We start from the raw sequence: 14,253 nt of genomic DNA, 5'->3' as shown, positions 1-14,253 counted from the left end.
ATACACTCCCTAAAATATCACTGGAACATAATCAAACCTGTCATCCCGTCACAATTACATTTACTTCCTTCCAAGACAAAAGCCGACTAGATGAGATATTTTTCCTGCCTTTCACATCATATTTGATTTTCCCTTTCCCTGTGTTGTGTTAAACAGTTGCCACAGCGGGCGCCGTCTGGCATGGACCCGCGGGGTGTGTGTTTACTTGTGTAAAAACTCCTGTTGTGACTGTATAAATCTGTTTCTACATTCACATTACAGGGACTCTCTTCCTTTTGGGGATTAAAAGCGTAACCCTCACCCACCCCTTAACATGAAATATTAAATTGTCTGATGAAGACTGGCTCGGAGTTTAGGCACGCTGTGGTTAAGGTTGTCTTGTTATGTCTTCTTTTAGGTCCATTTGATGTACTTTGGCAGCTTTGCATAAGTGCTTTGTCTGTGTATATGCTGTCGCTGTTGCTAACGTAACCTTAAACTTCTTGCAAGGCCAGTAAATAATTAAAAATAAGACACGTTCTTATAAAAAGCCAGGAGAATCGAAGTATAACAATTTTAATATATACTAAAAAAATCTATAAAATGGTAACAAGTCCTGCTTTTGCGAGGAAAAGCAGTACTGTATGAATGGAATATAATAAGGAAAAGTCATAATACTGCAAAACTAAGGCTATACCTACTAGAAAAAGTTGTAAGGATATGAAAATAAAGTCAAACTAAAAATTTCCTTAGTATCACAAAAATAAAGTTTTCAATTTACAATAAAGATTTGCAATTTTACAGAAATTACGTTGGAATATTATAAGAAAATGCAGTTTTTTGATTTTCTGGGAATTAAAACGAATGTTGCTAGAGTAATGTTGTAACTTTTATATAAAATAATGTCATACTTGCCAGAAAAAAATAATGTCTTGATGTTTTACAGTTTTATTCCAATTCCTTGTAATAATATAGAAAAATGCCATTGCAGGAATATAAAGTGAGAATACACTTACTGTATATTTTTTCAATACTATTACAAGAGTAAAGTTATCATTTTAACAAGACTATTACTGGAATAAAATTTGAGTTTTAAGTTAGAGCATGAATAGTTTGGCAATTATTGTGCCCTGCCCCTTGTAAGATTAAATCCCAAAAGACGATGACTTTTTCAGTTTTATTCCACTTCATGGTAGCAATATACAGTTGAAAATACAAGAAGAAAAAGTGAGAATGCAAGATTAAATCCCAACTGCCAGAGTAACGTACACGTAACTCTGCAAAATTGAGGTCACACTTAGGAGGTCTGACTCTAACCGAGTGGGACGGTAACTGAATCAATTTTTCCCATAAGAAATCATGTAAATCCAATGAATCCGTTCCAGAAAGCCAAACATGTTAACACAAAACAAGTTTTTCTAGTTTTACAATTATAGTTTTACATGCAGAAAACAATTTGAAATGCATATAAATGCATATAAATGATAAACGAACATTTACTTTTACCTTAATTGAAGACGTGACTGGCCCCAAAGACACAACGTGACAGCGAGATCAACTACCACCATCTTGTACCTGTTTTGACGTGTTGAATTCAATAGTGTTTCTCACCTCAAGACTGTAACCCAAAATGGAAAGTTGCAAGTGCCAGCATTTTGATAAAGAAGGTGAGAAACACGATTGAATTCAAGAAATAACTCATGACAAAACAGGAAGATGGCGTCCTTGTGGTGTCTCTCTGCCGCATTGTGTCTTTGGGAAAAGTCATGTCTGCAATGAAGGTAAAAGTGCCCTTAAATGTTTATTAGCCCTTTCATTCATCATCTATATGTACCATAATTTCCAGACTATAGAACACACCGGTATTTAAGACGCACCCACTACATTTAAAGAGATAAATAGATTCGTCCATAGATAAGCCGCACCGGTCTACAAGCCGCATGTTTCCACGTCGTGACATGGGATATTTAGTACACCGAGAGATGTTACACACAAAGATTAAACATAAACAGTAGCCCACCAGAAAAGTTGTGCTGTCATTGCCGTCTTGATCCTTCTCTTTAAAAGACCAGACGTCTTGTTGAATGAGCTTGCGATGGAACATGGAACCTGGAACCTGGCTCAGCAAGGTGCACTGTGGTTGTACACACCCTCCAAGTAGAGGATGTGCCTCCTCGGAGGTCAGGGGAACCAGGGTAGAGAGCCGGTGGAGCCACGTGGTGTGACCCAGCAAGGTGCACTGAAGTTGGACACACTCTTTGAGCAGCCCGGGTGTGCCGCCATGTTCTAATGCCAAGTTAAGGAAGCAAGTGTCTACTTCAGACATTTGCTCAGCATTACTGAGGATATAACTACATCTACTGGTCACATTTGGTGTTACATTACACCTCTCCACGCGTTCTCCATGATGAAGGCGCTGCTCGAAAGCACATGAGATGTCGCAAGACTACAACGTGACCACAAATCAGCAACATCACTGTATAAGCCGCAGTGTTCAAAGCATGAAAAAAACGGAGCGGCTTATACACCGGAAATGATGGTATTTAGAATTGTTTTATGCATGTAAAACTATAATTATAAAACTATAAAAACGTGTTAATATTTTGGAAAGTCTACGGCTGATGACATCATCGAAGGTGCGACGTAACTAAATAACTATTAACTCTGTGTTTTATAATTGTATTCCGGTTCATGGTAGCAATATAGAAAAATAAAAGAAGAAAAGGTGAGAATAAAGTTGCAATAAGTACAAACTTAGAATTTACGAGAATAAAGGAAGAATGTTTCCAGAGTAAGGTTGTAGGTTTCAGAGAATAAGTAGCACTAGAAGTATAATAGTTATGGAATAACTATTTAAATGACAAAATAGTAGAGAATTTTCAGCTGTATTCACTGACTGGCTTGATGATGTTTTAATGAGCTGTTGTGGGTGATCTGCTAAATTTTGCCAGAGGCTTTTTAATAGTGAGCTAAGCTGCTATTGCTTTCTCTTTGCCGCTTTGAAGGATATTATTTTTCCAGGGGCAAAGTGAATTCAAACCAGTTGTGGCTCATCCTGTCCAATTACGCCTCTTTCATATTTGAATCCTTTGTATGCAGCAGCAATGCAAAAATGATGACTCCCAGTTTAATCTTTTCTTTGTTTTAAATGCGTTTTCTCCATTCTCGCGTGTCGACAGGGGAGCGCCACGAGTGGATGGAAACTCTTCAGACGGCAGCACATCACCACCACCATCCCCCCCCCACTGCCGCTGCCGGCTCCCAGAAGTGGCGCCACAGCCTGCGCCGCTGCCGCTCCTCCACAAACAAGCGCGGTATGCTGGAGGTGCGCGCCTACAAAGGCAGAGTTCTGGTGTCCCTGGTGGGGAGCAAAGTCAGGCTGTGCAAAACAGAACAGGTACTTCTTTTTTTTTTTTTTTTCTCGGCACCTTTGGGGACTTCCTCTCTGCAGGATGACAATGAGTGTCTGTTTGAAAGAGATGAGACAGCAATAGAGAGACATATAGTCATGAATATGGAAAGCAAAAAGAAGGACGTGGTTGTGAATGAAAATGCTAGCATATGACCTGAAATACAAGGACGCGAGGACCTGTTGCAACTTCATCAAGCAGCAGTGCAGCCAATCAATGCTTATTAGTGACAGGACTCATTAAGATCCCAACAAGGGCACAGGGTGACACAGGGCACAGGGCAGATTTGCTATTATTATTATAATAATTATTATGACAACTTGGTTTTTATTTATTATTGTTTGTCCTTTATTTAACCAGGAGAACCTCATTGAGATTAAAAGTCTCTTTTTCAAGAGTGTCCTGGCCAAGAGGCAGCACAATTTACAAGTTATATCAGACATTCATACACCCATAATAAAAAATAAAACAATAAAAATACAAGGTAACAAAAGTAATCAGGCAAAGCATTTACAGCATGATGATTTTCCAACCCAAACATTTAAAAGTCTCACAAAAGAGTAAATTGAGACCAACTGATCCAGCTTCAAGTCAGATTGGAGCTTATTCCAGGAAAATGGTGCAGAATAACTCTAATGCCTTTTTACTCTTGGAACAGTCAACATGATAAAGTCTTCAGATCTCAAGTTATAGCGATCGGTTAAGACAAGTTTTCAACAAGGCATTTCTGAAGCAAATTAAAAGCTTTCTGCAAGTTAAAAATAGCCTGAGTAGGTGTAGTTCCTGCGCAGCATAAGACCGTGTCATCAGCATAGAAATGAAACTTTGCGTCTAACACAGTTTTATCAACATCATTAATATATAAAATAAACAAAAGTGGTCCCAAAACAGAACCTTGCGGTACACCTTTAGACACTTTCAGTAGACCTGATGTATAACCCCTCAGCCTGTACACACTGGTATCGATCAAAAAGATAATTGCCAAACCATTTGACACTTTTTTCTGACAGGCCAACACTAATCAATCGTTGTTTTAAAATAAGATGATCCACAGTATCAAATGCTTTGAGGTCAACAAAGAGAGCTGCACAGTGTTGTTTTTGGTCCTTATATTCAATAAAGTCATTAATAACTTTAAGAGCAGCAGAAGTTGTACTGTGGCGCCTCCGAATCGGCGATACCAACACTTTGGCAAAGCAACAGTATGGAAAATGTACAACACACTACCATTATCTTTTGTCAAATGTTGGTCTACAAATAAGACCGAGACAGGGAAGACGTGTGAGGAAAGAGAGAGATGAGGAAAGGCAACAGTGTAGCAGTGATAGTAGGGACTTTAAGCGTTGGCCCAATGAAAGGAAAGGGTCGGGAACTAGCCGACATGATGGAGAGAAGAAAAATGTATATACTGTGTCCAAGAGACCAGATGGAAAGGCAGCAAGGTTCGAAGACGTATAAGCCATTTTACTACAGAGTAGATGGGAAGAGAAAAGGGGTAATTATGATTGTGAAGGTGTGTAAACAGTGTTGTGGAGATCAGGAGAGTGTCAGACCGAGCTGTGATGAAGACTGAAACTGGGGAAGTAACGATAAACACTGTCAGTGGTAACGCCCCACAAGTTGGTTTTGAGTTTGAAGAGAACAAGAATTTCTGGAGCTGGTTGGGTAAGTTGATGCAGAGTATTCCCAGAGGTGAGAGCGTGGTAATCGGTGCAGACCTCAATGGTCAATGGTTAGTGAAGGAAATTGAGGAGATGAGGAGGTGATGGGCAGATATGGCGTCAAAGACTTAAGAGTTTGCAATACGAATGGAAATGAGTGAGGAACACACTCGCACTTATAAGAGTGCAGGCAGGAGCGTGCAGGTCGATGACAATCTGTACAGAAGAACCTGAAAGTGTTGACAGGGGAGGGCATTTTTGCAGAACATAGAGTGATAGTATGTGGAATGACTCTTGTTGCGCAAAAAAGGAAAAGAACAAGGAGAGAACAGAGGACCAAATGGTGGAAGCTGAAGAATGAAAGCACCTGTAAGGACTTCAGGAAGAATTTCAGACAGATTGGTAAACACAGCAAAAGTAATCAGGGAAACAGCCAGGAAGGTGCTAAGTGTGCCATATAGACAGAGGAAACATGATAAGGAGGCAAGTTGGAGTGATGAAGCGCAGAGATGGGAATGTGCTCACAAGTGAGGATGGCTTGAGGGTAAGATGGAAAGAATACTTCAAAGGACCGATGAACGTAGAAAGAGAGAAGAGTGGAAGTTGTGACTACATGGACGTTCTAGGCATCAGTAAGGCTGAGTTCGAGCAGCTTTAAAGAGGACAAATAATGGGAAGGCAGTTGGGCTTGATGGCATACCCGTGGAGCTATGGAAGTGTTTAGGTGAGACAGGAGTGGCATTTTTAACAAGAATGACAATGAGCCACACAATGAAGCTCTGGGAAAGAGTTGCGGAAGCAAGGCAAAGGAAAGTGCAGAAATTAGTAGGGGTGTACTGATATTAATATTGGATATCAGGCAGCATAATAATATGATGGCCTGAGTCTAAAATATCATATTGCCCATATTGGCACTCCGATACAAGCCGTCGATTCCAGACTGTGCCCCAGCACGTCTATCCAGCCGTGTCCGGATAGAGACCACATGATTACAGCACAACAGCGTGTGCTAGCGTGTATTTTTCCGTTAAAGTACGAAAAAGACGTTGCAGCTGAGTGCAACACTTGTCATGCACAAGTGTCATGCACCCATCGGTATCAGCCCTGAGGAAATCATATCAGTCAATCTCTATTATACGTAGCGTAGTTTGATACAAATTGTATCAAAATGTGTACTTACTATGTAAGTATGTATACTTACTACGCATTAATAAAATAAAGATGCACAATCCAAAGGAGCTGAGGTGAGCGCTCGGATGACCGTCAACATCAACGGACATAATGGCCTATAATGGCTACTAAAAATAATCTAAAGTGTGGAAATATTTTGAAACGGTTAAAGATGACCCCGAGAAAGTGAAGTGCAACTTTTGTCAGCAGCTTCTTACATATCACACGACAACAACCAACATGGCGTATCATTAAAATGGGTAAGGCTGTTCCGTCAACTTCATTTTATAGTCCAACTGTAGATTTTAGTCCATTAAATTAGGCTGCTAACAGAGTTTTGGCAAGAGCTTGTTTTTCAAGCCATGTTGTTCCCATTTTAATGTGCACTTTTATTATGTGTGATTATGTCCACCTGCCGACGGTTTTGTTCATCTTGCTTTCTGTCTCACTAAATAAATAAAGGTTCTGTTGTTGCACACCTACCATGTTTATTTGTTTATCTGAGTGCTTTAGCCTTTTTCTTTTGAGGTGGAAAAAGTCTCAAATGAGATATGTTTATTTTTAGGGATCCCCATTAGTTGTGTTCCAAAAAAAACCAACAGATGATTAGTCGACAACAGACAAAATCTAATTAATCAGATCCAACTATGAAAATCCTTAGTAGAAGACAGCCCTAGAAGTTAGTGAGCAGCAGTATGGTTTCATGCTGAAAAAGAGCACCAGAGATGCAATGTTCGCGTTGAATGTCCTGATGGAGAAGTACAGAGAAGGACAAAAGGAGTTGCAGCTTTACAAAAAACATACAATAGATGAAGAGAGAGGAGCTGTGGCATGAGGAAATCTGAGGTGGCAGAGTACAGTATGTTAAAGTTGTATAGAAGAAGTGTGAGGGCAGTTGTTGTAGGTGTCACAGATAGGTTCCAGGTGGAGGTTGGACTGCTTCAAGGATTGGCCCTGAGTCCCTCTTGTTTGCAAGTCCCTCTTGTTAAAGTCCTGAGCAAGATTTTAAGATCAGTTGAAAATTTGAAATCATTTACATTTTGCAATGTTGGTTCATTCCCATCAGCAGTGTATTGCATCAACACTGACTTCACTTCATCCCCTGGGCCGAGTTCTGGTCAGTGCTCTTACCTTAGCTCTGTTGCGTCACAGCGGTTGCCATCTGCGCACGTAAACACGGTGAAATAAATACACAATCATGGACAAGCGGCAGCGCGCAGATGTGAAGGAAGAGAAAATGAAGCTGAGCAATTGTGAGGTCTGAATTTTTTGTGAGGTGTGATGTGTCAAAATGGTTTCGTGATGCAAATGTGTGACTCTTTTGCATGCGTGATGTTTGGAGAAGCAGAACACTTTTCTACTTTTCTTTCGTGTTGTTTTTGGCAGCCATTTTATTTTTAGTCTTCGTCTTAGTCTTTTGGAAGAAAATGGTTCTTGTTGTAGTCACATTTTAGTCAGTTCTATGCGATATTTTAGTCTAGCTTTAGTCTATGGAAACTAAGAGTGTTTTAGTCAGTTCAGTTTTAGTAGTCAGTTCAGTTTTTAAAAAAAAAAAAAAAGATATACATATAAATATTATATATATACTATTTTTGTGTGTGTGTGTGTGTGTGTGTATATATATAATATATATATATATACGTAATACATATTATGTGTGTATATATATGTATGTACTGTATGTATTTTCAATGGGTTGACAAGCTCGTCCTGAGTTCACACCACTCACAGTGGTGTGAAAAGGTTTGGGCTCCTTCCTGATTTCTTATTTTTTTGCATGTTTGTCACACTTAAATGTTTCAGATCTTCAAACAAGTTCAAATATTAGTCAAAGACAACACAAAATGCAGTTTTTAAAAAAAAAAACAAACCTACATGGCCCTGTGTAAAATATTGAGATCTATCAGTCTGAAAAAGGTTCTAAAGATTTTTCTAAAGCTTTGGGACCCCATGGAACCACAGTGAGAGCCATTATCCACACATGGCAAAAACATGGAACAGTAGCGAACCTTCCCAGGAGTGGCCAGTCAACCGAACTTACCCCAAGAGCGCAGCGACGACTCATCCAAGAGGTCACAAAAGACCCCACAACAACATCCAAAGAACTGCAGGCGTCACATGTTTCAGTTAAGGTCGGTGTTCATGACTCCACCGTAAGAAAGACACTGGGCAAAAAACGGCCTACATGGCAGACTTCTAAGATGGAAAAAAACCTCTGAAAAAAAGAACATTAAGGCTTGTCTCAATTTAGCCAGAAAACATCTTGATATAATCCCCAAGACCTTTGGGAAAATAATCTGTGGTCTGACGAGACAAAAGTTGAACTTTTTGGAAGGTGTGTGTCCCATTACATCTGGCGTAAAAGTAATGCCGCATTTCAGAAAAAGAACATCATGCCAACAGTAAAATATGGTGGTGGTAGTGTGATGGTCTGGGGCTGCTTCAGGACCTGGAAGAATTACTGTGATAAATGGAACCATGAATTCTGATGCCTACCAAGAAAGAAAGAGCTACCGTTTCCTCACTGACTCGTAAGCGGCACAGTATTTGAACGATTAGTAGTAGTTGTAAAGTCAAGGAAATATCACAAGATTAGAACATAACCATAAATTAGCCACACCACTGTATAATTCGCCGGGTTCAAAGTTTATGAAAAAAGTAGTGGCTTATACACTGGAAATTACGGTATAATATACAGTATCTGTATGTCCCAACTTTATTCTAAGCGCACCATGGTAGGGGACTGCATGACATCACTAATGTAACTAAATGTCATGCATTTGAAAGGTTCAGTTTTGTCTCGTCAACGAAAACTCACACACGACTCATCATGTCATCAAAGAGCCATGTTAACTCGTCATGTCTCATTTTTGTCATGAAAAAAGCTTTGTCAACGAAATAATTTTGTTATTGTTATTAAGAACATTGTTATTGACATTAAGAACACTGCTTTTCTGAGCCCACCAACTAGCCTGAATTACTTTCTCCAACACCAAAAACTGACCAGAACTTTGCTCACGGGACGAAGTGGGGGAAAAGTCACTGTTGATGCACTACACTGTTGATGGGGCTTATACAACTTCATGCCAAAAATTCCGAACTATCCCTTTCAGGAGGTTCTAATTAGAGGTTCAGAATGCAAAAAAAAGAAATGGGAGTGAGACACAAAAAAATTGAACAACCATTAAGCTAAAATAGGCTGTTAAAAATCCAAAATCTTGACAAAAATGTGGATTCACTGTCATTTTCTGTCAGGTATTCACACTGTCATGATCTCTTGATGGCAAAGGCAAAAAAGATTTCTCTCTTTGAATGCAGTCAGATTGTTGAGCTGCATAAGCAAGAGCCACTCGCAGTGCGCCATTGTTGCCGAGGTTGGAAGCAGTAAGACATATTTGACCCTTCTTAAAAAGATCCTCGGGGTTATGGGACAATGAAAGGTGAAATAAACTTGTATTCTCTAATGAGGAAAAAATGTAACCTTGTCAATCCTGATGGCTTCCAACGTTACTGGTATGACATGGAGATCACACCTGAGATGTTTTCCACGCGGCATAGTGGAGAGGGCGCCATCATGATCTGGAGTGATTTTTCATGCAGGCTGTGCAGGGGCGTCAAACGGCAGATGGCTATGTGGAGATGTTGCAGGGGGCATCCCTCATGACGGAAGGCCCTCGTCATTAGCGTTGGTAATGACTGGGTGTTTTAACAGGACAACCCTGCAGTTCACAATGCCCGCCTGACAAAGGACTTTTTTCAGAGGAATAACCTCACTCTTTTGGACCATCCTGCATGTGCCCTGATCTAAATCCAATTGAGAACATTTGGGGATGGATGGCAAGGGAAGTTTACAAAAATGGACAACTATTCCAGACAGTGTATGCCCTTTGAGAAGCCATCTTCACCACCTGGAGCAACATTCCTATACTAGCCTCCTGGAAATACTGGTATCAAGCATGCCAAAACAAATTTTGGAGGTGATTAAAAAGAATGGTGAAGCTATTTTCAGATTTTATGGGGTATGGTCTTAAACGTTTGATCAGCTGATGAACAGCCTTTTTCAGTTTAATGCTTGTTTGCAATAAATTGCTTACTAAAAAATGTTTTTGTCTCACTCCCATTACTTCGTTTTGCATTGTGAAGCTCTACTTAGAACCTCCTTAGGATCCAACAGTGCAAAATGTACATTCTTGCAATTTTTCAACTGCTCTTAAAATTTTCTTCAGGATTCAACGTGTCAAAGAAAGGGTATCGTGTGGAACTGTGGATACAAGGAGTACATGTGAGGAAGGTGGAGGAGTTTAGGGACTTGGCGTCAATCCTTCAGAGCAGGGGTGTCTAAACCTTTTCCACTGAGTGCCACATGCTGAAAAATCCAAGGATGCGGGGGTGGGGGCACTTTCACAATTTTATATATATTTAAAAAAACATTTTTTTACCTTATGACCTTTTGCTCTTTTTTCAAAATTTTTTTTTTTGCTTAATTTTACTTCTACAATGTGCTGCAGGCCAGTAAAATGGATTGTGGACACCCCCATTTCAGGGCAATAGGTGGAGTGGGTGGGGAGTGACACGGCTTCTTTGTGAAAAATGAGTATCAGCAAAAGTGAAAGGAAAGATTTATACGACGGTAGCGAGACAAGCTCTGATGTATGGTCTGGAGACGGCAACGCTGACCATCAGACAGGAGGCAGAGGTGGAGGTGGCAGACCTGAAGACGCTTAGATTTTTGTTGGGAGTGACGAGGATGGACAGGATTAGAAAAGAGCAGATCGGAGAAACAAGTTAAACGTGTGGGAGTCGAGGTCAAAGAGGCCAGACTGAGATGGTTTGGCCATGTGAAAAGAAGGCATTCTTATTATATTGCTATAGGATGCTGGAGCTGCGGCTGCTAGGCAGGAGAAGAAAGGGAAGACCAAAGAAAGCTACAGTAGCTAACTGGTTGGTCCGGAATAAAATTCAGACGTTCAATAGCATATACTAGACAGAATAATAATCATTTAAGAAGTTACATAATTATAAAAAAGGTTGAAATTAACAGTGCACGGTGTGGACATTTGTAAAAAATAATGTCTAATGTGTATAAATTTGGGCTGTCAAAAATAACGCATTAACGGTGCTAATTAATTTCATTAAGTGTGTTATTTTTTGTGTGTGTACCGTAAAGCACCGTGTATAAACCGCACTTTTTTTCCACTGGTAAGAAGCAAAAAATCGGGGTGCGGTTTATACACGATGACAGGTCTGTGACCAGACACAGAAATTGACGAGAAGCCCATTTTAGAATAGTCGTCTGTGGGTCAGACAGTTGCTTTGACTTTAGCGCCCTCTGCTGTACAGTTGCTGAAAATGCTAGTGTATGCAACTAACTTATTTGACAGCTGTCTGTATTTTCACACAGTGAAACCATCTCTATATACACTGAAGCTAACCTAAGCTTCCATTAAAACATTGCAGATGGTTTAAAATACAATACAACGTTGGAGTTTATTCAAATTCACACTGAAGCAATGCAATAAAATAATAATAGAGAAAAAGAGAAGCAGTGAAAGATAAAATGTCAAAACATCTCTGAAAATTGCAAATTTCTTTATTTTGATTTTTATTATTATTGTTATTATTATTGTTAATCTGTGCTTAGCCATAATATTAAAGATCTAGATGCCGAAGTTCAGATTTCTTCTTTATTCTTCTTTTTGAAATTGCTTAGTACCTTTACGCATGTTGATTTGAGATGAAAGAGTTGGAAAGCATTTATGAACTAAAAATGTTTTTTTCCCAGCCGTGAGCCTGAAAATGGGCGTGCGGTTAATACACGGGTGCGGTTTATACACGGTGCTTTACGGTAATTAACGCATGTGCGCCAAGGAAAGCATGCCTCTGTTATGACGGCAGACGGAGTTCAGCGTCCTCACACAGTCACGCAGAGTCTGTAAATAAACAGGAACATAAAGAAAAACATGAAGCGGATGTTCTTATCACGCACTTTGTAACACTTTGAATGTATAACTTGCTACATTTAAGTATGCTGGAAAATACACTGAAAACAAGTAAATTTAGCTGAAATTACGTGATGTCTTTGAATGCAACCCCTCATTGCTCATAATAACACGGTTTAAAGTATGATTCAAATGTTCTGCTACTATTAAAGAGACTGGTGTTAGACAAATAGATTTTTAGACTTTTGTGGTATCTTTTAGCTTAATTGACATATTCAGTTCATTTGGAGCTGTTAATAAATACATATAATCATGTCCTGTCATTTATCTTTCTGTTCATTAAATCCAGTAAAAATTGGCATATTTTAGACATAGCTGCTAATGGTCATTATCATGATTAATACATTTAATTACTGTGATTAATTAAAATTTGTAATCATGTGACAGCCCTGGTATAAATATATAAATATTCCAGGGTCCATATATTAAAACAATACTAAAAGAACAGAGTGTGCATGGATGCAGATGTTATAGGTGCAACATGGTTCAACATTAAGATGCTGGATGGTATTTCAAGTGTCTGTTCGAAGTCCTAATGTGGCTGTGGCCGTGAAGCGTTGTAGAGCCGTATGGCCGTGGGAACAAAGGGGTTTCTGAGTCTGCTGGTGGAGCTGATCAGAGGCAGCAGCCTGGTGCTGAGCATACTTTTCTGCCTGATGAATGTGTTGTGCAGATGGTGAAGGCCGTTTTCCTCGACGGATAGGAGTTTGTCGAGAGTCGTTTTTTTTTTTTTTTGCCACAGTCCCTAGGGATCCAGCTCTGTGGCCAACACACAGCCAGGCCTCCTCACGAGTTTTTCCAGTCGACCACCGTCCTTCTTATTGCTAAATATACCACAGAATTAAAGAGAACACCGGCCACAACAGACAAATGTTGAAGGACCCCAGCGTCCCCAGGAAGTACAAACGACTGTGTCCTTTTCTGTGGATAGTGTCCAGGTTGTCAGACCAGTTCAGCTAGTCATTCAGCTGCAATCCCAAGTACTTACAGGTCCTGACCACCTCTACCTCCGAACCCTCGATGGAGACAGTATGAAGAAGGGGTTTGTTTCTCCAGAAGTTCACCACCATCTCCTTGGCCTTGGAGGTGTTCAGATGCAGGTGGTTTGAGCTGCACCATCTTACAAAGTCCTCCATCACGCTCCTGTATTCCCCCCCGGCTGTCGATCCCTTATGCATCCAACAATTAGTGTCATCTTAGTATCTCAGCAGGTGGCAGATCTCAGACTCATGCTGGAAGTCAGATGTGTAGAGTGTGAACATGACAGGTGAGGGAACAGTCCCTGAGGTGCACCAGTGCTGCTGACCACAGTATCAGATGAGCTGTGCAGCTGCCCAGCCTAAAGTACTGCGGCCTCTCAGAGAGGTAGTCTGTGATCCAGGAGCCTAGATATGGATCTACTCTCATGTCCCTCAACTTATCTCTCAGCAGGAGTGGTTGGATTGTATTGAAGGCGCTGGAGAAACTGAAAATCCTCAAATCGCCACCCCCTTGGTCCAGGTCTACTTGTGTGTACATTTGAGGATGCCAGTGGCGTTCCATCCCTCCATCCCTCTTTTGCTCCTGATTTCACATCACCCGCTGTTGTGTTGTTTGCCTTTCATTATTTTCTCTGTTAGCGTGAACAAACATCTTTGTTAGACTTCGGGGTTTTCCCCGCAACGTCAGCAGATTTTTCAAGCGGCAGTGGAGAATCCAAATTAATTGTATTGTTTCAGCTGGTGGTGGATCCAGCAGCAGGGAGGATGTGAGACAGAAACAAAAAGATGGAGGGGGAGAAGGAGAAATTTGTACGTGACGAAGAGCAAGAGCAGGACGAGGGAAGTAGAGCCTGTTCAAGCTCAGCGGAGTGGAGTATTTAATCTAACATGATGAATGAGCTATTGGAAACATCAGCTTCCCGGCTCCTCCTCCTCCTCCTACCCCCGCCGCCCCTAGACTCATTCCTCACGGGTCATAAGCTCTGTGATGGAGCTGTGTTTGAGGTCATTGGAGCACCAAGGTAAAGACAGTCTGGAGGGTTACAAAGTGTGG

General features: G+C 40.5%; 1 protein-coding gene across 4 annotated transcripts in view; it reads left to right on the top strand.

Moving 5' to 3' along the window:
• The window catches only part of arap2 (ArfGAP with RhoGAP domain, ankyrin repeat and PH domain 2), a 110,736-nt gene that overhangs the window by 31,012 nt on the left and 65,471 nt on the right, over positions 1-14,253 (top strand). For all 4 annotated transcript variants that reach the window (XM_054752963.1, XM_054752959.1, XM_054752961.1 and 1 more), the window contains exon 9: positions 3,159-3,376. In XM_054752963.1, coding sequence (XP_054608938.1) covers positions 3,159-3,376 — 218 coding nt within the window. The remainder of the gene's footprint in view (positions 1-3,158; positions 3,377-14,253) is intronic.

Source organism: Dunckerocampus dactyliophorus, chromosome 15 (assembly GCF_027744805.1).
Source record: "Dunckerocampus dactyliophorus isolate RoL2022-P2 chromosome 15, RoL_Ddac_1.1, whole genome shotgun sequence".
In the NCBI taxonomy this organism is placed as follows: Eukaryota; Metazoa; Chordata; class Actinopteri; order Syngnathiformes; family Syngnathidae; genus Dunckerocampus; species Dunckerocampus dactyliophorus.
This window is presented reverse-complemented; position numbering and strand designations above follow the sequence as displayed.